A 27,617-nucleotide genomic window follows, 5' to 3' on the forward strand; every position below is an offset into this window, starting at 1 on the left:
CGCTTACTACAGACCCCCCTCAGCCCCCAGCTGTGCCCTGGACTCCATATGTGAATTGATTGCCCCCCATCTATCCTCAGAGTTCGTACTGCTTGGTGACCTAAATTGGGATATGCTTAACACCCCGGCCATCCAACAATCTAAACTAGATGCCCTCAATCTCACACAAATTATCAACGAACCTACCAGGTACAACCCTAAATCCGTAAACATGGGTACCCTCATAGATATCATCCTGACTAACTTACCCTCTAAATACACCTCCGCTGTCTTCAACCAGGATCTCAGCGATCACTGCCTTATTGCCTGCGTCCGTAACGGGTCCGCGGTCAAACGACCACCCCTCATCACTGTCAAACGCTCCCAAAAACACTTCAGCGAGCAGGCCTTCCTAATTGACCTGGCCCAGGTATCCTGGATGGATATAGATCTCATTCCGTCAGTAGAGGATGCCTGGTTGTTCTTTAAAAGTAATTTCCTCTCAATCTTAAATAAACATGCCCCATTCAAAAAATACAGAACTAAGAACAGATATAGCCCCTGGTTCTCCTCAGACTTGACTGCCCTTGACCAGCACAAAAACATCCTGTGGCGTACTGCATTAGCATCAAATAGCCCCCACGATATGCAACTTTTCAGGGAAGTTAGGAACCAATATACACAAGCAGTTAGGAAAGCAAAGGCTAACTTTTTCAAACAGAAATTTGCATCCTGTAGCACTAACTCCAAAAAGTTTTGGGACACTGTAAAGTCCATGGAAAATAAGATCACTTCCTCCCAGCTGCCCACTGCACTGAGGCTAGGAAACACTATCACCACCGATAAATCTACAATAATCGAGAATTTCAACAAGCATTTTGCTACGGCTGGCCATGCTTTCCACCTGGCTACCACTACCCCGGCCACCAGCTCTGCACCCTCCGCTGCAACTTGCCCATGCCCCCCCCGCTTCTCCTTCACACAAATCCAGACAGCTGATGTTCTGAAAGAGCTGCAAAATCTGGACCCCTACAAATCATCTGGGCTAGACAATCTGGACCCTCTCTTTCTAAAACTAGCCGCCGAAATTGTCGCAACCCCTATTACTAGCCTGTTCAATCTCTCTTTCGTAACGTCTGAGATCCCCAGAGATTGGAAAGCTGCCGCGGTCATCCCCCTCTTCAAAGGGGGTGACACTCTAGATCCAAACTGTTACAGACCCATATCCATCCTGCCCTGCCTTTCAAAAGTTTTTGAAAGCCAAGTCAACAAACAGATCACCGACCATTTCGAATCCCACCGTACCTTCTCCGCTATGCAATCCGGTTTCCGAGCTGGTCATGGGTGCACTTCAGCCACGCTCAAGGTCCTAAACGATATTATAACCGCGATCGATAATAGACAGTACTGTGCAGCCGTTTTCATTGACCTGGCCAAGGCTTTCGACTCTGTCAACCACCGCATTCTTATTGGCAGACTAAATAGCCTTGGTTTCTCAAATGACTGCCTCGCCTGGTTCACCAACTACTTCTCAGATAGAGTTCAATGTGTCAAATCGGAGGGCCTGTTGTCTGGACCTATGGCAGTCTCTATGGGCGTGCCACAGGGTTCAATTCTTGGGCCGACTCTTTTCTCTGTGTATATCAATGACGTCGCTCTTGCTGCTGGTGACTCTCAGATCCACCTCTACGCAGACGACACCATTTTGTATACATCTGGCCCTTCATTGGACACTGTGTTAACAAACCTCCAAACGAGCTTCAATGCCATACAACACTCCTTCAGTAGCCTCCAACTGCTCTTAAACACTAGTAAAACTAAATGCATGCTCTTCAACCGAACGCTGCTTGCACCCGCCCACCCGACTAGAATCACTACTCTCGACGGGTCTGACCTAGAGTATGTGGACAACTACAAATATCTATGTGTCTGGTTAGACTGTAAACTCTCCTTCCAGACTCACATTAAGAATCTCCAATCCAAAGTTAAATCTAGAATCGGTTTCCTATTTCGCAACAAAGCCTCCTTCACTCATGCTGCCAAACATGCCCTCGTAAAACTGACTATCCTACCGATCCTTGACTTCGGCGATGTCATTTACAAAATAGCCTCCAACACTCTACTCAGCAAATTGGATGTAGTCAATCACAGTGCCATCCGTTTTGTCTCCAAAGCCCCATATACTACCCACCACTGTGACCTGTACGCTCTTGTTGGCTGGTCCTCACTACATATTCGTCGCCAAACCCACTGGCTCCAGGCCATCTATAAATCACTGCTAGGCAAATCCCCGCCTTATCTTAGCTCATTGGTCACCATAGCAACACCCACCCGTAGTCTGCGCTCCAGCAGGTATATCTCACTGGTCATCCCCAAAGCCAACACCTCCTTTGGCCGCCATTCCTTCCAGTTCTCTGCTGCCAATGACTGGAACAAATTGCAAAAATCTCTGAAGCTGGAGACACTTATCTCCCTCACTAACTTTAAGCATCAGTTGTCAGAGCACCTTACCGATCACTGCACCTGTACACAGCCCATCTGAAATTAGCCCGCCCAACTACCTCATCCCTATATTGTTATTTATTTTGCTCATTTGTACCCCAGTATCTCTATTTGCACATCATCTCTTGCACATCTATCATTCCAGTGTTAATACTAATTGTAATTATTTTGCACTATAGCCTATTTATTGCCTTACCTCCATAACTTGCTACATTTGCACACACTGTATATATATGTATTTCTGTTGTATTTTTGACTTTGTTTTGTTTTACCCCATATAACTCTGTGTTGTGGTTTTTATCGCACTGCTTTGCTTTATCTTGGCCAGGTCGCAGTTGTAAATGAGAACTTGTTCTCAACTGGTTTACCTGGTTAAATAAAGGTAAAATAAAATAAATAAATAAAAAATGAAATAATATAATATATAATAATATAATATGCCATTTAGCAGACGCTTTTATCCAAAGCGACTTACAGTCATGCGTGCATACATTTTTGTGTATGGGTGGTCCCGGGGATCGAACCCACTACCTTGGCGTTTCAAGCGCCGTGCTCTACCAGCTGAGCTACAGAGGACCACAATAATAAATAACACATATGGAATCATGTAGTAACCAAAAAAAGTGTTAAACAAATCAAAATATATTATACTTTAAAAGATTCTTCAAAGTAGCCACCCTTTACCTTGATGAAAGCTTTGCACACCCTTGGCATTCTCTCATTTTTTACATTTTAGTCATTTAGCAGACGCTCTTATCCAGTGCATACATTATATATTTTTATTTTTTTCGAACCCACAACCCTGGTGTTGCAACCGCCATGCTCTACCAACTGAGCTACATCCCTGCCAGCCATTCCCTCCCCTACCCTGGACAACGCTGGGCCAATTGTGCGCCGCCCCATGGCTCTCAACCAGCTTCATGAGCTAGTCACCTGGAATGCATTTAAATTAACAGGTGTGCGAGAGTGACAGATGTAATGATGAAGTGAGACGAGACAATTGGATTGTTATTTACATTCTTTAATTCAAGTTATCTCTGTACACATACAATTGGTTGAAAAAACAACCCCAATATGAATGAAGAAAAGATCCATGGAAGGGTGATCCAATGTTAGTTGGTTGCATCTACACAGTGAAAAACATATCCACATTTGGCTTTGTATCCACACACATCGATTCCCTGCTCTTAAGCAAGAGGGCTGAGCTCATTACATCTTCCATGGTCTTAATAACTTAAATGGATTAAGTTTTGACCAGTTCAAAGCCAGGCTGAAACTCTCCCCCAAAATAGTCTTTATCAACAGGATCATATTGCCCTTTCAGGTTAGAATGTGGTTTAAACACCAGGGAGTAAAACTGTGGGTTAACTGAGACCTATTCTTAGTTTTTAGAGGAACGGCTTTGCATGTAAGTCCATCTCTTGTGAGGTATTAGCTACAATATCTGCTGTACAGAAACTATCCACAATGGGTGGTCCCACATACACATAGTTCTGCAGTAGACTCCTTATGCTATAAAAACACCTGTTGCCAGTCAACATGCATGAGGACCTGTCTGCCTGTCCTCTGATCATGCAGGTAACAGCGGATCAATCCTCTATACGTTGTCAAGGGGGAAGGATAATGACAATGGAAAAAAACAGCATATATAGAAATACAGAGATGAAAAAAAGCAGACGTACATTTTTTAAAAGCATGAGAAACTTCCCAGTCTGGCCCGGAACACTGTCCAAGCTCTGTCCCACTCCCAAACTAATATCACCCAGGAATACACTGGGTACAACACCTCTCCTTAAGCTCGCCTCCTCTCTCAGCTCATCCTCCACTCTCACCCCAATCTAGGTCACGATACCTCCTCTGTTGGCAATGGCATCAGGGAGTCCCTCTTCCCTCCTCCCCACCCTGGGTTCTTAACATGCCTGCCCCATCTGGTGGCGGGGCGCTGGAACAACAACTCTGTGTTCCGGGCCAGACTGGGAAGTTTCTCTGGACTCCACAGGTAAATCGTGGGAAAGTCATTGGTTGGCCACACTCCAGGTGGCCGGGGGATCAGATGCAGCTGGTTGGATGGCAGCGGGTGCTGTAGGTCTCCTGGAGGTACAGTTGGCCAGGGGGTCTCGTTCTGTCCCACAGGTTCGCACTCTGGGAGCAGCCCCCTTCAACGGGAGACTCTGAAACAGAGGGCCAGGGAAAGTTCAGGACCAGACACACTGATCTTGGAAATCAAGGCTATTTACTAAAACGTTATTAATTTTAGTGAGTGAGAACTATCATAGTTTTAGTAAGTGAGAGACTTGTTTTTCTATTCCACTACATGTCATCCTAATGGGTGGTGCTGTGAGCCACTGACCTGTGTGTTCCTCCTCAGCCCCTGTAGATGGCTTCTAGGGTGGTCTAGCTCAGAGCCTCCTGACATGGTCCCAGCTAGAGACGCCTCATGTGACGGACCACTGCTGTGGCATTAAACACTTGCTGCAGGACCAAACATATCCCCATCAGAGACTTACCCAATTATAAATGATTCATTAAACATTAATAAACTAATTATTACCAGCCACGTCGCCGATGTCTTGCTTGCAGACAAGCTAAACACCTTCTTCGCCCGCTTTGAGGATAACACCATGCCACTGACGCGGCCCACTACCAAGGACTGTGGGCTCTCCTTCTCCGTAGCCGACGTGAGTAAGACATTTAAGCATGTTAACCCCCGCAAGGCTGCCGGCGAGACGGCATCCCTAGCCGCATCCTCAGAGCATGCGCAGACCAGCTGGCTGGTGTGTTTACAGACATCAATCTCTCCCTATCCCAATCTGCTGTCCCCACATGCTTCAAGATGGCCACCATTGTTCCTGTACCCAAGAAAGCAAAAGTAACTGAACTAAATGACTATCGCCCCGTAGCACTCACCTCTGTCATCATGAAGTGCTTTGAGAGACTAGTCAAGGATCATATCACCACTACCTTACCGGTCACCCTAGACCCACTTCAATTTGCTTACCGCCGCAATAGATCCACAGACGATGCAAATCGCCATCACACTGCACACTGCCCTATCCCATCTGGACAAGAGGAATACCTACGTAATAATTCTCTTCATTGACTATAGCTCAGCATTCAACACCATAGTACCCTCCAAGCTCATCATTAAGCTCGAGGCCCTGGGTCTGACCCCCGCCCTGTGCAACTGGATCCTGGACTTCCTGACGGGCCGCCCCCAGGTGGTGAAGGTAGGAATCAACATCTCCACTTTGCTGATCCTCAACACTGGGGACCCACAAGGGTGCGTGCTAAGCCCCCTCCTGTACTCCCTGTTCACCCATGACTGTGTGGTCAAGCACGCCTCCAACTCAATCATCAAGTTTGCAGATGACACAACAGTAGTAGGCTTGATTACCAACAATGACAAGACATCCTACAGGGAGGAGGTGAGGGCTCTGGGAGTGTGGTGCCAGGAAAATAACCTCTCACTCAACGTCAACAAAACAAAGGAGATGTTCGTGGACTTCAGGAAACAGCAGAGGGTGCACACCCCTATCCACATCGACGGGACTGCAGTGGAGAAGGTGGAAAGCTTCAAGTTCCTTGGCGTACACATCACTGACAAACTGAAATGGTCTACCCATGCAGACAGTGTGGTGAAGAAGACGCAACAGAGCCTCTTCAACCTCAGGAGGCTGAAGAAATTTGGCTTGGCACCTAAAACCCTCACAAACTTTTACAGATGCACAAATGAGAGCATCCTGTTTGGCTGTATCACCGCCTGGTACAGCAACTGCACCGCCCGCAACCGCAGGGCTCTCCAGAGGGTGGTGATACAGGGTGGTCTGCAGAACGCATTACTGGGGGCAAACTACCCGCCCTCCAGGACACCTACAGCACCCGATGTCACAGGAAGGCCAAAAAGACCATCAAGGACATCAACCACCCGAACCACTGCCTGTTCACCCCGCTATCATCCAAAAGGCGAGGTCAGTACAGATACATCAAAGCTGGGACCAAGAAAATGAAAAACAGCTTCTATCTCAAGGCCATCAGACTGTTAAATAACCATCACTAGCACATTGGAGGCTGCTGCTGCCTATTGAAATCACTGGCCACTTCAAGAAATGGAACACTAGTCACTTTAATAATTTTTACATATCTAGCATTACTCATCTCATACGTATATAATGTATTCTATAATATTCTGCTATATCTTAGTCCATGCCGCTCTGTCATTGCTTGTCCATATACAGTTGAAGTCGGAAGTTTACATACACTTAGGTTGGAGTCATTAAAACTTGTTTTTCAACCACTCGACACATTTCTTGTTAACAAACTGTAGTTTTGGCAAGTTGGTTAGGACATCTACTTTGTGCATGACACAATTGTTTACAGACAGATTATTTCACTTATTATTCACTGTATCACAATTCCATTGGGTCAGACGTTTACATACACTAAATTGACTGCCTTTAAACAGCTTGGCAAATTCCAGAAAATGATGTCATGGCTTTAGATGCTTCTGATAGGCTAATTGACATCATTTTAGTCAATTGAAGGTGCACCTGTGGATGTATTTCAAGGCCTACCTTCAAACGCAGTGCCTCTTTGCTCGACATCATGGGAAAATCAAAAGAAATCAGCCAAGACAGAAAAATAATTGTAGACCTCCACAAGTCTGGTTCATCCTTGGGAGCAATTTCCAAACGCCTGAAGGTACCACATTCATCTGTACAAACAATAGTACGCAAGTATAAATAGTACGCAAGTATAAACACCATGGGACCACGCAGCCATCATACCGCTCAGGAAGGAGACTCCTAGAGATTAACGTACTTTGGTGCGAAAAGTGCAAATCAATCCCAGAACAACAGCAAAGGACATTGTGAAGATGCTGGAGGAAACAGATACAAAAGTATCTATATCCACAGTAAAACAAGTCCTATATCGACATAACCTGAAAGGCTACTCAGCAAGGAAGAAGCCACTGCTCCAAAACCGCCAGAAAAAGCCAGACTACGGTTTGCAACTGCACATGGGGACAAAGATCGTACTTTTTGGAGAAATGTCCTCTGGTCTGATTAAACAAAAATAGAACTGTTTGGCCATAATGACCATCGTTATGTTTGGAGGAAAAAGGGGATGGCTTGCAAGCCGAAGAATACCATCCCAACCGTGAAGCACGGGGGTGGCAGCATCATGCTGTAGGGGTGCTTTGCTGCAGGAGGGACTGGTGCACTTCACAAAATAGATGGCATCATGAGGAAGGAAGATTATGTGTATATATTGAAGCAAAATCTCAAGATATCAGTCAGGAAGTTAAAGCTTGGTCGCAAATGGGTCTTCCAAATGGACAATGACCCCAAGCCTACTTCCAAAGTTGTGGCAAAATGGCTTAAAGACAACAAAGTCAAGGTATTGGAGTGGCCATCACAAAGCCCTGACCTCAATCCTATAGAACATTTGTGGGCAGAACTGAAAAAGCGTGTGCGAGCAAGGAGGCCTACAAACCTGACTCAGTTACACCAGCTCTGTCAGGAGGAATGGGCCAAAATTCACCCAACTTATTGTGGGAAGCTTGTGGAAGGCTACCCGAAACGTTTGACCCAAGTTAAACAATTTAAAGTCAATGCTACCAAATACTAATTGAGTGTATGTAAACTTCTGACCCACTGGGAATGTGATGAAAGAAATAAAAGCTTAAATAAATAATTTTCTCTACTATTATTCTGACATTTCACATTCTTAAAATAAAGTGGTGATCCTAACTGACCTAAGATAAGGAATTTTTACTAGGATTAAATGTCAGGAATTGTGAAAAACTGAGTTTAAATGTATTTGTCTAAGGTGTATGTAAACTTCCGACTTCAACTCTATATATTCTTAAATTCCATTCCTTACATAGATTTGTGTGTATTGGGTATATGTTGTGAAATTGTTAGATATTACTTGTTAGATATTACTGCACTGTCGGTGCTAGAAGCACAAGCATTTCGCTACACCCGCAATAACATCTGCTAAACACGTGTATGTGACAAATACAATTTTATTTTATTTTATTAACCCTTTATAAAACCCTTGTAAAGGGACCCTTATTGTAAAATGCTATTTTGCACAATAAAGCTCACAAAATGTTAATGAAGTTGTAATAGTTGATAGCAGGAGAGTGCAGTAAGAGTAACCCACCATCCATTTGCTCTTGGTAAAGTTCTTGATCTGGGCGCTGACAGACTCATGTATGTTTTTATCCAGGGCTGTGTCTCCGGCAAGCCTGAGGGAGGGAGAGAGACATGAGGGCCAGGCTCTGTTGGGTGGCACAAGAATATGTGCAAGAAGGTGTGTGTTTGTGTGTGTGTATGCATGCGGGTGCACTGTACCAGGGGTGCTGAAGAGCCTGGTCACATGTGTAGCGTACACTTTGGTCCATCTCTATCAGGTGGACTATAAAGTATTTAGCTAAAGAACACCACAGGGACACACACAACAATTTATGTCACTCTCATCTGAGAGTGGAGGACTACCGTACCGGAGTTGAAGATATCGTTGAGAAAGGGGGTGGAGAGAGAGGGACATGTGAAATGTCAATATAATGATAGACAAATACTTCCAGTTAAACAAGATGTAAAAGACGAAAGACTGGAAATACTTAAACCAGGAGTAGTGTTGGGGGGAAGAAATTGATAGTTACATATTGGGATATTATTTTTGATTATATATTGCATTGTTTTGACAATATCGCAATATTATTTTTGCACTAGTTTGCTGTACCTACACCAAAACTCCAGTATGTTTCCTTCATAGCTTGTTGTCCATCTTCTTAGGGAGCCAATTCGTTTTCAGCACTTTTATTTCCATGACTGATCAAAACTTTTTCTCATGGCTCTCTTGTCCCTCTGCAGCAGAGATATGGTGACCAATATGTTTGGAACATCGAATCGCAATAAAATCACAGTATCGAATCGCAATACATATCGTATTGGCACCAAAGCATTGTGATAATATCGCCTCATGAAGCCCCTGGCAATTCCCAGCCCTAACCAGGAGTGGACAATCCCCATTTATGACTAGTCCATAATGTAATAACTGCCAATAATGTATTAGCTTTTTAATTTCTAATGTAATAACCAGTCTCCTGGACCCTAGCGATAGATAGAGAGAAAGCGAGATCTAGAGATAGATAGAAGGTAGTACCCCTGACACTATAGTCTACACTAGTCTCCTGGCCAGCATCACAGTGAGGTCCATCAGATGGAAGTTCTGCAGAGAGATGAGACAACATAAACAGACTGAAGGAATGAGTGTGTGTGTGCGTGTATGTGAATTTGCTCACCAGAGAGGTAGAGGCAGCAGGTAGCTGTGTGTGTGTGTGTGTGTGTGTGTGTGAGACTGTGTGCGTGACTGCGTGTGAGAGTGATTGTCTATATTACTACTAAAAAAAAAAAGACGTTGAGGCAGCTGGACGACTATAGGGTTACCACCACACGGTCCTGTAGATATTAATGTACTGTGTGTGTGGTTTGTACTAAAACCCACCAGAGACATGGAGGCTGCAGGATGATTGTAAGGATACCACCACACGGTCCTTTAGATAGTGATGTACTGAATGAACAGCAGGTAGAGGACGAGCAGGAACTCAAACATCAGGCTGCTGTCCAATGGGAGGTCAGGGATCAGGGAGTAACGGACAGGTTCCGGGGTGTTGAGGGCCGAGAGGGGTGAGGCCGAGAGACCCACACAGTTACTGCTCCTAGACGGAGGGGGTCATAGATGTAGTGGGGTTAGTGTGTGTGTTTGTGGTGCAGTGCAAGTTGTAGTCTGGTTCCAGTTGTGTGCTCTTGACAACTTCATTGTCAAGTCAAACATCTGGCATCACAATGAGTGACAAGGAGTTGGAATGATGGCACTAACAGACTGGGACTCAGGCTAAGGTCTGCAGCAGTGAGGTATGTGTGTGTGTGTGAGAGAGAGAGAGTGTGTGGAAGAGCATGTGGTGGCGAGAACAGAACAGTGGGAGATATCTCTCCGCCTATCTGTGTTGCCATAGCTTCTTACCCCTCAGGGGAAATATTTCAGACAAGGTAAATAATCTCTACTTCCCCTCAGTTACATCAATGATTTTTCTGACTAACCTCTACTATGTTAGAGAAGATGAGAGAGAATATTAAAAAGGCAGGTATCCTACATGAACGGTTAGAACATTGGGCCAGTAACCGAAAGGTCGCTGGTTCGAATCCCCGAGCCGAAATGGTGAAAATTCTGTCGATGTGCCCTTGAGCAAGGCACTTTTAAACCCTAATTGCTCATGTAAGTCGCTCTGGATAAGAGTGCCTGCTAAATGACAAAAAATGTAAATCACAGTCAGGATGGGAAGGAAGAAGATAGTGGTAGTTGCAGATGGGTAGTCAACTTTAAAAAATTTCGCAAAAGGGGGTCGGATCAAATAGGCCTACACATTTCATTTACCATGGAATGAGCCTCAGGGGAATGAGCCTGAAGTCCTGACCGCTCTGGAGCAGGTTTTCATCAAAGATCTCTGTACTTTGCTCTGTTCAGCTTTCCCTCGATCCTGACTAGTCTCCCAGTCCCTGCCGCTGAAAAACACCCCCACAGCATGATGCTGCCACCACCATGCTTCACCGTAGGGATGGTGCCAGGTTTCCTCCAGACGTGACGCTTGGCATTCAGGCCAAAGAGTTCAACCTTGGTTTCATCAGACAAGAGAATCTTGTTTCTCATGGTCTGAGTTTAGATGCCTTTTGGCAAACTCCAAGTGGGCTGTCATGTGCCTTTTACTGAGGAGTGGCTTCCGTCTTGCCACTCTACTATAAAAGGCCTGATTGGTGGACTGCTGCAGAGATGGTTGTCCTTCTGGAAGGTTCTCCAATCTACACAGAGGAACTCTGGAGCTCTGTCAGAGTGACCATCAGGTTCTTGGTCACCTCCCTGACCAAGGCCCTTCTCCCCCGATTGCTCAGTTTGGCCGGGCGGCCAGCTCTAGAGTCTTGGTGGGGCCAAACTTCTTCTATTTAAGCATAATGGAGGCCACTGTGTTCTTGGGGACCTTCAATGCTGCAGACATTTTTGGTACCCTTCCCCAGATCTGTGCCTCGACACAATCCTGTCTCGGAGCTCTACGACCAATTCCTTCGACCTCATGGCTTGGTTTTTGCTCTGACATGCACTGTCAACTGTGGGACCTTATATAGACAGGTTTGTGCCTTTCCAAATCATGTTCAATCACTTAGATTTACCACAGGTGGACTCCAATCAAGTTGATCAATGGAAACAGGATGCACCTGAGCTCAATTTCGCGTCTCATAGCAAAGGGTCTGAATACTTATGTAAATAAGGTATTTCTGTTTTTATTTGTAATAAATTAGCAAACATTCCTAAAAACTTGTTTTCGCTTCGTCATTATGGGGTATTGTGTGTAGATTGATGAGGGGAAAAAATAATTTCATCAATTTTAGAATAAGGCTGTAACGTAACAAAATGTGAAAAAAGTCAAGGGGTCTGAATACTTTCCGAATGCACTGTACATTTTACGGACACAGTATATTTACATGAGTTATCTTGTTATTAGTCCCACCTTCAACTCCATTCAACCCCTCCCATCTATCTCTTAACACCATCCATATTGGATTTCTATTTGCCATATATTTTTCAACTGTGCTGTGATGTTTCTCAAAAGTTCTGAACCTTTCTATTCTCATAGTTTCTACAGATTGTAAATTAAAGATAAACATTTTTTATAAAAGTCTTATTAGATTATTGATCGATTGACTATGACTTTTCAAATCACCCAGTAGTGTTTTCTGCAGAGTTAGCTCCAGGTAAATGTTGCAATTCTTCAGCCATTCCTGGACCTGTGACCAAAAACAAGCTACATATGGACAGTACCAAAATAAATGATCTAATGACTCTGTCTCTTCGCAGCAACATCTGCAGAGATGGGAAGGTTGTATATATATATATATATATATATATAACATTATATTGGTTGCAAGAATTTTGAATAATAATTTGAATTGAAAAATTCTAAGTTTTGAATCCGGCGTCGTTTTGCGTATCAGTTCAACCATGTGCCATGGATTTGGTAAATAAAAAATCTCTTCCCAACTATTTTGCAATCTACAGTGGGGAGAACAAGTATTTGATACACTGCCGATTTTGCAGGTTTTCCTACTTACAAAGCATGTAGAGGTCTGTACTTTTTATCATAGGTACACGTCAACTGTGAGAGACGGAATCTAAAACAAAAATCCAGAAAATCACATTGTATGATTTTTAAGTAATTAATTTGCATTTTATTGCATGACATAAGTATTTGATCACCTACCAACCAGTAAGAATTCCGGCTCTCACAGACCTTTTAGTTTTTCTTTAAGAAGCCCTCCTGTTCTCCACTCATTACCTGTATTAACTGCACCTGTTTGAACTCGTTACCTGTATAAAAGACACCTGTCCACACACTCAATCAAACAGACTCCAACCTCTCCACAATAGCCAAGACCAGAGAGCTGTGTAAGGACATAAGGGATAAAATTGTAGACCTGCACAAGGCTGGGATGGGCTACAGGACAATAGGCAAGCAGATTGGTGAGAAGGCAACAACTGTTGGCGCAATTATTAGAAAATGTAAGAAGTTCAAGATGACGGTCAATCACCCTCGGTCTGGGGCTCCATGCAAGATCTCACCTCGTGGGGCATCAATGATCATGAGGAAGGTGAGGGATCAGCCCAGAACTACACAGCAGGACCTGGTCAATGACCTGAAGAGAGCTGGGACCACAGTCTCAAAGAAAACCATTAGTAACACACTACGCCGTCATGGATTAAAATCCTGCAGCGCACGCAAGGTCCCCCTGCTCAAGACAGCGCATGTCCAGGCCTGTCTGAAGTTTGCCAATGACCATCTGGATGATCCAGAGGAGGAATGGGAGATGGTCATGTGGTCTGATGAAAAAAAAATTGAGCTTTTTGGTCTAAACTCCACTCGCCGTGTTTGGAGGAAGAAGAAGGATGAGTACAACCCCAAGAACACCATCCCAACTGTGAAGAATGGAGGTGGAAACATCATTCTTTGGGGATGCTTTTCTGCAAAGGGGACAGGACGACTGCACCGTATTGAGGGGAGGATGGATGGGGCCATGTATCGCGAGATCTTGGCCAACAACCTCCTTCCCTCAGTAAGAGCATTGAAGATGGGTCTTGGCTGGGTCTTCCAATCATGACAACGACCCGAAACACACAGCCAGGGCAACTAAGGAGTGGCTCCGTAAGAAGCATCTCAAGGTCCTGGAGTGGCCTAGCCAGTCTCCAGACCTGAACCCAATATAAAATATTTGGAGGGAGCTGAAAGTCCGTATTGCCCAGCGACAGCCCCGAAACCTGACGGATCTGGAGAAGGTCTGTATGGAGGAGTGGGCCAAAATCCCTGCTGCAGTGTGTGCAAACCTGGTCAAGACCTACAGGAAACGTATGATCTCTGTAATTGCAAACAAAGGTTTCTGTACCAAATATTAAGTTCTGCTTTTCTGATGTATCAAATACTTATGTCATGCAATAAAATGCAAATTCATTACTTAAAAATCATACAATGTGATTTTCTGGATTTTTGTTTTAGATTCCGTCTCTCACAGTTGAAGTGTACCTATGATAAAAATGACAGACCTCTACATGCTTTGTAAGTAGGAAAACCTGCAAAATCGGCAGTGTATCAAATACTTGTTCTCCCCACTGTATATCGGTCCTTAAATGAAACTGGTATACTTTTTTATTTATAACAATTTTCTTTAACCAATGTTGGTCTTTAATGCAGGGCCGACAGACAAGTTCCTTACTTTTTCCTCCTTCCATCTTCCATTTTTGCGGTAATGCTGCAATTAGTTGGTTGTAATTTTGGGTAGAGCAGAGATTTCCATATATTTTTGTTAGCTGCATGTGTGACATAACTCCACCAGTCCTATTCATGATAATTTACAAAGATTATACCTTTTTTGGGTTTAAAAATAAATACATTTGTGTATTTGAGTTTAACCATAATATTTGTTGTAATATTTGTTTGGTCTTTTCTGGTCGATTAAACTCAAATTGCAACCAACTTTGTATGGCTTGTTTTAAAAATAGCAATATTTTGGAGATTATTTCATTTTCAAATAACTGAACATGAGAGGTTCAAATCAAAATCTAATCAAATGTATTGGTCACATACACATGGTAGGCAGATGTTATTGCGAGTGTAGCGAAATGCTTGTGCTTCTAGTTCCGACAGTGCAGCAATATCTAGCAAGTAATATCTAACAGTTTCACAACAAATATCTAATACACACAAATCTAAGTAAAGGAATAGAATAAGAATATATAAATATATGGATGAGCAATGGTATTGTCAGAGTGGCATAGGCTAAGATGCAATAGATAGTATGAAAAATGTATGCACTCACTAACTGTAAGTTGCTCTGGATAAGAGCGTCTGCTAAATGACTAAAATGTAATAGTATAGACTACAGTATATAGATATGAGATGGGTAATGCAAGATATGTAAACATTATTAAGACAGTATAGAATACAGTATATACATATGAGATGGGTAATGCAAGATATGTAAACATTATTAAAGTGACTAGTGTCCATTTATTAAAGTGGCCAGTGATTTTCAAGTCTGTATGTAGGCAGCAGCCTCTCTGTGCTAGTGATGGCTGTTTAACAGTCTGATAGCCTTGAGATAGAAGCTGTTTTTCAGTCTCTCAGTCCCAGCTTTGATGCACCTGTACTGACCTCGCCTTCTGGATGATAGCAGGGTGAACAGGCAGTGGCTCGGGTGGTAGTTGTCCTTGATTATCTTTTTGGCCTTCCTGTGACATCGGGTGCTGTTGGTGTCCTGGAGGGCAGGTAGTTTGCTCTCGGTGATGCGTTGTGCAGATGGCACCACCCTCTGGAGAGCCGTGTAATCTGAATAAAGGGAAAAAGGCCATTCTTGAACATGGGGTGAGACATTCTTACTAAATTTACTAGAGAACCAGTTCGGATTTATGTATAACTTGTGTATGACTGACGCCTTTAGTGAAAGGTATAATGCGTTAATATTTAATAATTTCTGCCCTCCGAATTCATATTAATTATATAAATAGGCCCTCCGAATTCATATTCATTATATAAATAGGCCCTTTAAATGTTGTCTATCTTGCCATTCCAAATAAAATTGAATATTTTTTGCTCATCTAACAAAAAAAACAGGTCGCTAGGTGTAGGCAAGACCATAAGCAAATAGTTAACTGAGATATGACTAAAGAGTTAATTTTTCCACAAATAGACAGGTATTTTCCTTTCCATGGCATACAGATCTTATGTATTTTTGCTAATTTTCTATAAAAATGTATTGAGTGAGATCATTTCTTTTTTTCGGGATATGTATACCGAGTATGTCCACATCACCGTCAGACCATTTTATTGGTAAACTACAAGGTAATGTAAAAGTTGTATTTTTTTGTGATCCAATACGTAATATAGTACACATCATAATTTTGTTGTAATCCAGAGAGGTTAGAAAAAGTATCTAGATCCTCTGAGGCTGTGGAGGGATCCAAATTGTGGATTTAAAAGAAAACATGAATTAGCAGCATACACTGACTCCTTTGTTTTTAAGCACTGGATTTCTAACACCTTGATATTATTGTTGGATCTGATTTTAACAGCTAACATTTCGATGGCAATAATAAATAGATATGCCAATAGTGGACAACCTTTATTACTATTAGTAGCCATTACTTACTACAGTCCCGAGTATTCTTGTCTTTTTAGTATGCTCAGTGATGATACTAGGCCTAAACTCCTAATAGATTAATGAATAGATAATGAATTACTTAGAGTGCCTCTGATAATGAATGTATCGATATAGGAGACAGTAAATAACGAGGGGCAGATGCCTAGACGTTTTTAGTAGTTACAAGAGTTAGCCATGGTTGGTAGCTACATTGGCATAGTCACAGACAAGCTCTCCCACCCTACACCCTGTTGACATGATGGAACTGTCGAGGACAGGGTGATTGAACAACGTTGCATAGAATGTGCTTTAGCTGAAATTGCTGGCATATTTTGAAGACTCATTCCGCTTGGAGATCCTGAGAACATAGGTAATTATCTAGCTAAAGCTACTGTGGAATTGCACACATTTTGTTTCATACTAATTTAGCTAGCCTGACTAGCTAGCTTTCTAGCTAACTAGCTACGAGTTGAGTGCACTGAGATGAATGGACTAGCAAACTAACTAGCTGACGTTAGACCATTTTCGGTATTTCTAATGTTCACTATTCCTAGCTATAATATCAGACTGGCAATGAATGTGCGTAAGGTTAGGGCTGCGAATAAAGAGGCTTTTCAACCCTTTCTGGTTGTAGCTAGCTAGCTAGCTAGCTAGCTAATATAGCTAGATAAATTGCCAGTAAATTGAAGATGATCATAAACCTATGAATATGAAAGGCACTAGGTCAATAACATATTGGGTAAATTATGCTCCACCACCAGTCAGACTGCTAGCTAGCTATATCTTCATGGCTCAGATAGTTAGCTGACTAGCTAAAAAGCACAGGTAGCTAACTGCTAGGTCCTTGCTATTAGGGATCCTTGGGACGTCCCTAACCCATTTGAAGTTGAAATTTGAGGTAAATGTTAGGGCTGGGAATTGCCAGGGACCTCGATATTATCACGATACTTAGCTAGGTTCCGATACGATATGTATTGTGATTCTCACGATTTCTATATGCGATTCGATGTTCCAAACATGTTGCTCACCATATCAGCTGCAGATAGGCTAGAAACATGACATTTATAAAAACGCTTTTTTTCTGATAGAAAATAGTTCATCGCATCCGCCATGGATGCCAGTTTTATATTATTACCATATGTCCCATATATTTGCCGTAGTTTTCAAGTAATCGCGAAAAAAAACGCCTTATTTTAGGACATTTTTCACCCTGCCAGCTCCTATTAGTTCTATTGAGCGCCAACTTGCCTTCGGAACGTTCTATTCCAAGCCCATTGTTCTGCGCCACAATGCCAGCTTCGCTATTGTTGGCAATGAGACCTGCCCGCGTTAACCCTGTAGGCTTACCTCAGGTAACTTATTATTAACAACGTTACGGCTACTTGGTGAGCGCTCTCACTGTTCGCCTGGGTACACGTTGTGGTGACCCACAGTGCTAGAGATGCCTGGCTTGTTAAACATTTTCTGGTCATAGTTAACCTTTTTTTTTTTTTCAGAAAAAAGTGTAAAACCTAAACGCATGTCCCTGTCCTCTTTTTCAAGATGTGGCCGATTTAAACAGCCAGAAGACATGTTTTTTATTAAGAAATAATATATTTTATATTTTTATTTTTATTTTTAAGGTTTGTTGTTTCTAAATGGCTGCTGGGTAATTTGATATGTGTCGAAATCTGTTTGTTCGTAGGCATCGAATTGAGCGAATGCTGCGCAGGTTCACGGAGTTGCAACCAAATGGTTTGGTCTAGTTAATTGATTTGTAGATGTAACGCAGTTGCCACCTCAGATTATGAGGCTAGCAAGTGTCTCGAATTAGGTATGTAGTACCCGCCGAAGGCCACAGGGAGGAGCATATATATAAATCCATACCGTTTTATTCCTTAAAAACCTTAAACCTAACCCTAGGTGTAACCTATTTTAGCCTTAGCCCTAATTCTAGGGTAGGGTAGCCTACAACACTTTTAGAAACTATTTTATTAATAATATTATGTACGTAAATACCATTATATTACTAAATAGCAGTTTCATTATTTTTAAATCAAAACCTATGTAAGCATTTGGTTATTAATTATTTTATTATATTATATTTATTATTGCAAGGCAGAGCACTTGATAAACAAGGCACATTATTTTTAATTTTTTTATGTGGTTTGAACTGGGTGTGACCTAGTAACGTCTATGTGAAAGTCTAGCAATCGGCGAGGGATACGTGGGGCAGGTTTGAGACTGATCTCAGGAATTGATAAGAAAAATACACTTTATTTCTCAGCTGCCTCACCAATGTCTTTATGTGAATTAATAACTTTTAATTGCTAAATATTTCCAATAGATGGCAGCATAAGACTACAAAGCATCAGTTATAGGCTACAAGCAGCAATATGATTGACATAAAAAAGCATTCAACCAAAGACTATCTCCCATGATTTTCTAAAATGGTCACTCATTACTTTAGTTAGCTATATCTCTCTCTCGCTCTTGTATTAGGCCTGTGTTGCTTTTGGGAGAGCAAAACATTTAACTATAGCAGGTATTGAACCCTGGCCAAACAACCCTAGCATCGTAATTACATTTACATTTTAGTCATTTAGCAGACGCTCTTATCCAGAGCGACTTACAGTTAGTGAGTGCCTACATTTGGATACTGGATGTCTGTAATGTCTCTCATATGACAGTGCGAGTGGACAGCCTTGGAATAGAAAAGACAAAAGTGCATTTTCTACAGGCTGCCAAGAGATTACATCATGCAACCCTCGCGGTTAGCAAATGCCCCTCGCTTGCGCGAGAATGCAGAGTGCTCGCTGATGGCACGAGCTTGTGGCGGAGCTTGTTGAGTTCGCTACTTGTGCGAGAAGGCAGAGTGGCTCGATGCTGGTTGATGAATTTGACAATGAATGTACTAGGGAAATATGTTCTTGTCGACCAGAGGTGACTGAATTGATGTTCAGGATTATCGACAATCGGGATAGTAATCAAGTATAATTTCAAAACATGAGCATTCAAACAGGTAATAATGAACATTAATCATTATATTACTTCACAGTAATCTGTTAAATGCTTTTTTAGTCCTTCCTCTTGCATTAGCAGTGTGGAAAGGGACTGAAAAAAGCGCGGGCAGCATTTTTCCTGTGAGGGGGAGTGGTGTATCCAGGGAGTAAACTAATATTCTGAAATTTCATTTGTGGTCTTATGTTGCCATCTATTGGAATTATTTAGCAATTGCAGTAGTACTGAATAAAGTGTATATCCTTACTAAAGTAGTAATTACTCAGAATTGCAAAATAAAAAATATTCTAGTTCATTTTATCACTTACAACCATAAAATAACAATTTATAGCATAACAGTAAACAATGAAACTGACATAAACCCAAAACACCATACATTTAGTTAACTTAAAACAAAAATACTATTTATTTAGATGGGTGACATTGTCTGCCAAAGTAACACCCCCTCAACATATAACCACATACACTGAAAATGAGCTTTTTATATATATATATATATATATATATATATATATACACACATCTGGTAACACTCAAAAGAGCCTTTGCTTTGCTGAGCAGTTTGTTTTCAGGAGTGTGCCTGCCTGCCTGCCATCAGAGGAGTCTGCCTGCCATGTCATCAGAGGAGTAGATCTATGAATAATGAAAAGTTAGTGCTAAGCTAGTTTAGTCGTTTAACAGACGCTGTTATCCAGAGCGACTTACAAGAGCAATTAGGGTTAAGTGCCTTGCTCAAGGGTACATCGACAGATTTTTCACCTAATCTGCTCGGGGAGTTGAACCAGCCACCTTTCGGTTACTGCCCAACGCTCTTAACCGCTTGACTACAAAATGTTAAAATGTACTCATGGAACTCTGAGGTCATCCCATTGTTTCCTATAGGGAAAATATATGTATGCCTGTTTATTTCACAAAATATCTCAATGTGTATATTTAGATTTTTTCAAGTCAGACACCACTTTACATTTTAGTCATTTAGCAGACGCTCTTATCCAGAGCGACTTACAGTTAGTGAGTGCATACATCTTTTTTTTTCATACTGGCCCCCCGTGGGAATCGAACCCACAACCCTGGCGTTGCAAACACCATGCTCTACCAACTGAGCTACACAGGACTGTCATGAGAATATCCTCTTTCTGGGCAGCGTATTCCGTTGTCATCAAACGCTAGCCCCAAAATACTTTTTGCTTTTGGAACTCTGAGCTACCCCTATTGTTTTCCTAGGGAGAGGCATGCTGGTATATTTCGCCAAGTATCTCACAATGTGTATATTTTGTTTTTTTTTCATGTCGGACACCAGTTTAATCAGGATAATCTCCTCTTTCTAATGACATAAGGTTGGGCAGCGTACTCTGCTGTCATCGATCGCTAGACCAGAAATAGTCAGAAGTTTACATTCTTTCCTACTTCCTCGTTATGCAGACATTAGCACACTTGGCACTATTGAGGTGCGGATGTTTACTTTCTACACAAGTTATTTTTCAGTTTCGTCCTAAGAAAAGATTGTAGCGGTAAAATAAAAAGGTAGACATTTTTTGGTGCCATTTAGGGAAAATTGAATTCTAAGGATCATTGCAGTAAGAAGGGGCTCAGCGATGGTTAGTTTCAATTCATTTTCTATGGCCTCACGCGAGTGTTCCAGCTCAACCAATGTTCTTTTGCTCTTTTTCAGCCTTGGGTGAATTTTGACTTGTTCTATTGTCCAGCCTACTGCAGAGGGACTAGCCCTTGATCATGACTCTGTTTACATTACACATAAGTCATTGGAAGAAGGCGTCTTCTGTGGGGGGAGTTTTGTTAAGCGCCTTGACGGTCGGTCTGAACATTAACACGCTTCGCTTGCAGTACGGTTTTGGAAAGCATAAGAACCTTATCTTTCCCATTAATTTTTTTTATAAACAAAAGCTTAAATTGATACACCTTTTTATAGGGTTAGGGTTGAGGTCCAAGGGCTGTCTACTTTGAGTTTGGGTTAAGGGTATATATGTGCCAGAATGAGGCAGTGATTGGTCCAAACCTGTTTTGGGTAGGGCAGCCGTCCAACTATGGACTGATGGGGGAAAAACCGGGACGAAGGGAGCTGTTGTTGTCTGGACTGGACGCGCTGGAGATTAGGGAAATGGTGTCCCTTGAGAGGGCAAGAACAAGATGTATGTCAGGAGAAGTTCAGTATTATTATAAGGAGAAGTATTCTTGGAATACGGAGGAGGAATGGAGGGAAAAAGAGAGACAGAGGAGGTCGAAGAGAGAGAGGGAGGAAGAGGGTGAGCTTGAATCGGTTAAAAATTTATGGTTTGTTAAAGAAGCATGGTAGAAAGTGTAAGCAGAGTGAGCTGTATGCCGGATCGAAGACAGGAGGAGAAATGGAAGTGAGTGAGGGCGAAGTATGGAGGGGGTAGGTGTGGTGAAGTTCTCGGAGCCCGAGGCTTGCACTGAGGGTCAGGATAAAGATGAGTCTGTGACTGTAGGAGTGACATCTTTTAGAAAAGTGGACCCTTTCCTTTTGGCTGATCCCTTTGTGGTTTCAGGGTGGGTGAAAACAGAGTTAGGTGTTGTGGAATCGGTGAAGGTAACCAGAAGTGGCCTGGTGATAATTGTTTGTATTTCTGCTGTTCAGAGGGAGCAGGGAAGTGCTGCAGAGATGGTTGTCCTTCTGGAAGGTTCTCCCATCTATTTCGAGTCTCATAGCAAAGGGTCTGAATACTTATGTAAAAAAGGTATTTCTGTTTTTTGAGTTTTATAAATAAGCAAATATTTCTAAAAACCTGTTTTCACTTTGCCATTATGGGGTATTGTGTGTAGATTGCTGAGGAAATTGTTTTATTTAATCAATTTTAGAATAAGGCTATAACGTAACAAAATGTGGAAAAGGTCAAGAGGTCTGAAAACATTCCGAAGGCACTGTATACGGTAAGTTATCTTGTACGACGAGCTTTTGTGCTGAAAACATAAGAATAATATCCCGATATGTAACTGTATCGATTTAAGGTTTTGGGTAGGGACGTACCAAGGATTCCCGGATGGCGCTAACAGCATTTTCTTCTTCCCTGGCTTTAGACTCAATGGATCAGGGCTGCATTAGCATTGTCACTGGTGCCCCTGCTGGCCTGATGGTCCAAGTATGCTTCCCCAGTGTGCGTGCAGCAGTTTTGGACAGCCTAAATCGACAGCGGGAGGAAGGCCGGCTCTGTGACCTCTCCATCCAGGTGCAGGGACAGGTGTTCAGGGCCCACCGCTGTGTGCTGGCTGCCTCCTCGCCATACTTTCACGATCAGGTTTGTCTGTCTGTGTGCATATGAGTGTGTGTACTAGTAGTCTCTCTCAAGTTGCCTCCCACAATGTACCAATGTTCCGGCTTACACGTCTGTTCGTTAACAAGGTCAGTTTGGCATAGAGAAAAAGGCAGTGTTGGGACATCCGGCTTTCCTACGTCACTGCCTTATCCATTTGTTGCCCTAGCACAATTCCCGCCCACATTTTAAGCCTACACAAACTTGCGATTTGTTGGGAGAGTTGTCTTTCTGAAGAGGACCCTCCCCCGAATTTGTTTTTCCCTTTTCGAATTTACCAAGATAGTCCGTCATTAATCCCAGACATAGTCACTGCTGTTGCCTAGGTCTGGGTTTCCGTGAAAAAATTGGGGTGGGGGATGCATGCCAGCAAAGCCACTACACTACACAACACTAAACTATCCATTAATTGCACTATAACGGTAAAAAAAACGATGCCCACAAACTGAATGACGGGTCGCCACTGGACATGTCTGTCTTTACCTGTCTCTACACAGGAAGAGTTTGTCTTTGCTCTGTCATGGGTACCTCTATTCTACATTGTTGTCTGGAAAAATAGATTTACTGTAAAATAGAGGCCTTCACGGGTCTGAAAAGTAGGACCCGTTCTGAAATGGACCTGGTACTTTCCCAACCGGACCCGATATGCATAAATACATTTTTTTACAATTTAGAGACCCATTCCAAATGGACCCGAGGACAACTAGAACCGTTCCGTATAGAACTGGTCGGATCCGAGTGAGGGAAGCAGCAGAAAAGTCTATTTGTAAGCTACTTTATTAACCAGAGCTAATAAAGCGTGAGGTAGAGAGAGGTGTAGCTCTAGCAGGGGCTGTGCTGTGTGTGTGTAGGCTACTGTGAGTGTGAGTGTGAGCGAGTGGCACGGGGAACAGGGAGGAGGGAGGGAGAGACGAAAGACCACAACCAACCAAGCCGACTCGTGCTATAGTAGACTATTAGTTGCCATAGCTAGGTTATTTCTCATCGAAAATGATTACATAATACCTGTCTTGACTGGATCAAACCGGGAGGAGCTAGCTAGCTAGCTAGGCTAATGGAGGCTGAATGCGCTTTCTCATCCTACACAGTTACAAACAACAACAACTCCATTCAGAATATAAAGTAGCAGCCTACCTGTTGGCTCTTGGTCGTTGTAGCCTATCCTTCTCCTTTTGCCCCACAGGAAGGCTCTGACTGTAGCCTATTGCTGCTTTGATGACTTACGATTGGCTAACAACAAGCTACACGCGCCACTCTCGTGAAAAGCAAAGAGCAACAGCATAAATAATACAATTTCTCTCTCGCTCTCGCGCAGCAGTCGCATTCGGATCTATATGGGTCCTTCCGGACAAGTCAGTTAAAATTACACATACCTGTGACAATCATATCAGACCCGTGACATTATGTAGGATTCTGGATCCGGACCCGCTCGGATCCCGTTTCAGGTATTCAACTACAGGTGGAGCCGTGAAGACCTCTATTGTGAAATCCTAGTTTGAACGTTTAAAAAACAAATCACTTTCACCAGGTGTTGCTGAAGAATGTGACGACAGTGTCTCTGCCCTCTGTCATGGACCCCGTGGCCTTTGAGAGTGTCCTGAGCTCAGCCTACACCGGCCAACTGAGCATAGTGCGTGATGACATTGTCAACTACGTGACGGTAGCCAGCTTCCTCCAGATGTGGCATATTGTTGACAAGTGCACAGAGATCCTGAAGAGACCTGGACCCCCAGAAGAATGCAACCCTGGGGATGCTGCAGCAGCCACACACCATGGTGCCTCCTCAAGGCAGCAGTCCCCAAGCAGCACCAACTGCCTATACATGGAGAAAGAGGGGAAAGGTAAGGAGAGGAGGCCCTACGGCCAGGAGCAGAATTCTCTGCCTCCATTGGCCACGTGGAGGAGGCCCCAGCAGTTCCCCAGGTGGGGCCGCCCCAGGTCCTCACCCCAGACAGTCATGTCCATGCCTGCCCAGCGCCTAGCTGACTCACAGCGGGACTACCACCCTGCTGGGGAGAGTGACTACTCCAGCTGTGAGGAGGTGTGGATGTCGAGCCACAGTAAAGCCAGCCCCCTAGGACACACCAGGCATGGGGGGTTTCCTGGTGAGACGTTGAGACTGAGAGCTAGACTGAGACAGAGGGCAGTGCCACCAAGTGCTGAGAAACTGCATGGCAGGGATATAGGAAGTGGAAGGGGCTTTGGGGAAGAGCCTCAGGAGAAAAGAGGGACTGAAAGAGGGATTGAAGAAATGGGGGAAGAGGAGAAGAGGGAGGGGCCTGAGCGGAGAGGAAACTCTGGTATGTAGTCCTAGAATGTGAAATGTAAACCGGACTTGGACATTGATATGCCTGGGTTGGTTGATATCTGTGTTTATAAAAGTGTCTCTGTCTCTCTGTCTCTGTCTCTGTCTCTGTCTCTGTCTCTGTCTCTCTCTCTCTCTCTCTCTCTCTCTCTCTCTCTCTCTCTCTTAAAGGGGCATTCTGCAGTTGCTACATACATTTTGGGACTTATAAATTAATGACATGTACCCATTAATTCTTGAAGAATATAACTTATAAAATCCACTTGAGCTTAGTTCAACTGTCATACCCCCTCAGAACCCCAAATATAAGCTTGTTTTACTCAAATGTTTGTAAACAAAAGTAATCTAAACAAATACTACACAGCCTCAACATGGTTAAAACTATAATTTTTAAATATTGGATGCACCCATTGCTCTGTTTGTGTTTTTTGAGAGTAGTTACATTTATCCAGCCCCATCCATCAGCTTTTTACTGAGACCGGGGTGGGGAGTACGCTCTATTGTTTCAACTCCCTTTTAAACATTTGTCTCCTATTTATGAGATGATAAACACTAATATGTGATAAGCACACATCCCAGTACCTTAAATACAGTACCATTATATGTATGTCCTTTGTACATTGTACATATCTCTGTTTTGTATTTCTCCAGGAGACTTCCACACTAGTGTACACCAAGTTGAAGAGGGAGGACAGCCAGAGGGGAAAAAGAGCTCAGGGGAGCTTCAGAAGAAAGAGGAGAGACACCTGGGGAGAAGCTCAGCCCTGACTTCTCCCCATGCTGGGGATCCAGATGATGTGATTCCTGGCCCTTCCTGCCCAGCTCCTACACCCTCGACCCGGATGCAGTGGCAGGCCGGTCCCTGGTCTCAGCAAGTAGCTAGGCCGCAAGCTGGAGAGGAAGACTACAGAAGAGAAGACGACGAAGAAGATGAGGAGGAAGTGGACTTTGGCCGATTTGCAGATGGTGCTTTTGGAAGGGGCACCTATGATGAGATTGAGGATGGCACCGGGCAAGTTTCTCAGAGACCCTTAGTACCTGACTCTCCTGATGACAATGACTTTATCCTGGGGGCCCAAGAGTTGAACTGGCCCTCTGGGGTGAACATGACCCATGGTGGTGGTACCCCAACCTCCAGCTGCCACCTGTCCCCATCCCCTGTTCCATTCCCCCCTTCCTCCTCACCCCCCATCCCCTCTTCCTCCTCCTCCATCCCCTCTTCCTCCTCCTCACTCTCCCTTGCCGGGGCCCCTTACATGGGCAAAGTGCACTTCTGCCACTGTGGGAAGGCCTACACCCTGAAGAGCATGCGTGACCGCCACGTCAAGATGCAGCACCTCAACCTGCGGCCCTTCGCCTGCCCTGTGTGCACCAAGAGCTTCAAGATGAAGCACCACCTGACCAAGCACCTGAAGACCCACGGTGGGCTGCGGCCCTATGAGTGTGGCCTGTGTGGGAAGAAGGTAATCTGGAGGGACAGTTTCCTGCGCCACCAGGCCCGCTGTGAGAGACTGGCCGCCAGCTGTGATGGAGCCGCTGCCAGTAGTAACACCAGAGCGGCTGCCGACATGGACGATGGTTATGCTTATGGGTTCGGGGAGGGGTTTCTCTCACAGGGCGGGCAGGTGAAAGTGGAGCAGGCAGACTTTCAGGGGGAGGCGGAGTCTGGGATGAGTGGGTTGTTAGGGGGTGGGGCTGAGTTAGGCTCTCAGTCAAGGACTCTGGTTAGTCACAACTTTAAGGAGGAAGCCAGCGACAGGTTTAGCTGAAGCTAAAGGAGGAAGACTGGTGGAATATAGGGCCCACAGCACTTGAATTGGTTATAAGATGGGTTGATGATTACGCTCATAATGGTCCATGTCTAAACCATTAACACTCTGATCCATGTTAATGCACCTGTTTGTGAACTATTCTACGAGGGACATTTCTATGTTTTATTATTTATTTAAAGGACTATCCCATCATGCTATTAATATCTCGAAAGATGGCACAAACATGTAATTTGCTCGACGTGATGTGAGTCTGTGTACATTTTGTATTTTTAAATGAATCAACTGATCTTATGAGCTGTCTTGTGAAATGTATTTGAGATACAATAAAATCTTGTTTGCACAGATGTGGTTTGAACAAGAAGTTATCAGTCATATTCAATCATGTCATATTGGGTAACTAACAGAATGCCATAACTGTGGGGGGTTTGCTTCCCAGGAATATTGAAGAAATTACTGAATATTAATTGAAAGTGTATGCAGGGTAAATACAGGGAACACAAGGGGTCTCTCTTGCTAAACGCAAGGAGAAAAAGGATGATGTCTTGTTATCTTCATAGTTTGCGTCTAGGTCTGTTTCCATGATCAAACACACACACAGGTTTTGGCCCAAATGACACCATATGCATTATGTAGTGCACTATCTGGTCAAAAGTAGTGCACTATATAGGGGAAAGGGTGCCATTTGGGATGCACACATAGTACACACAGAGTTGATCAAAACCTATACTAGGACACGATGCCAAGAAAGCCTTGAGCATAAATACTAGACAGTGTGGGCCAGTAAGAGATGGAGATAATGGACTGATAGTGTTTTGATGTGTTCAGGTGCACAGTTTATACCAGGGGGTATAGATGTTTCCACTTCAAAGGGAGATGCAGTATTAGGATAAAGCCTTTGAAAAGAGGACCCCTATACGATCCTACAATGGGGTTCTGAGTTGGTATTAGCTGAGCTTATGCGTATACATAGGGGTCCGGTTGTGAATTAAGTTATTGTATATATTATTGTAGTGTTCTGTTT

At 43.4% G+C, this 27,617-nt stretch overlaps 1 protein-coding gene and 1 long non-coding RNA gene across 2 annotated transcripts; one reads left to right on the forward strand and one right to left on the reverse strand.

The window, feature by feature from the left end:
* Positions 1-3,533: 3,533 nt before the first annotated feature.
* LOC311131757 lies at positions 3,534-15,408 on the reverse strand. Its single transcript, XR_014613462.1, has 5 exons — positions 15,245-15,408; positions 9,997-10,210; positions 8,650-8,734; positions 4,832-4,953; positions 3,534-4,652 (listed from the first exon to the last, which is right to left on the reverse strand). It is a non-coding gene; the product is annotated as an uncharacterized lncRNA (long non-coding RNA).
* Positions 15,409-16,472: 1,064 nt separating this feature from the next.
* LOC311131931 (zinc finger and BTB domain-containing protein 22-like) lies at positions 16,473-26,949 on the forward strand. The gene is made up of 4 exons (XM_084165039.1): positions 16,473-16,599; positions 22,287-22,504; positions 24,048-24,819; positions 25,476-26,949. The coding sequence occupies exons 2-4, from the start codon at positions 22,292-22,294 to the stop codon at positions 26,591-26,593; spliced, it is 2,103 nt and encodes a 700-aa protein (XP_084021165.1). The 5' UTR covers positions 16,473-16,599; positions 22,287-22,291; the 3' UTR covers positions 26,594-26,949.
* The last annotated feature ends 668 nt before the right edge of the window (positions 26,950-27,617 follow it).

Source organism: Coregonus lavaretus (genome assembly GCF_964263955.1).
Source record: "Coregonus lavaretus genome assembly, chromosome: 7".
Lineage (NCBI taxonomy): Eukaryota > Metazoa > Chordata > Actinopteri > Salmoniformes > Salmonidae > Coregonus > Coregonus lavaretus.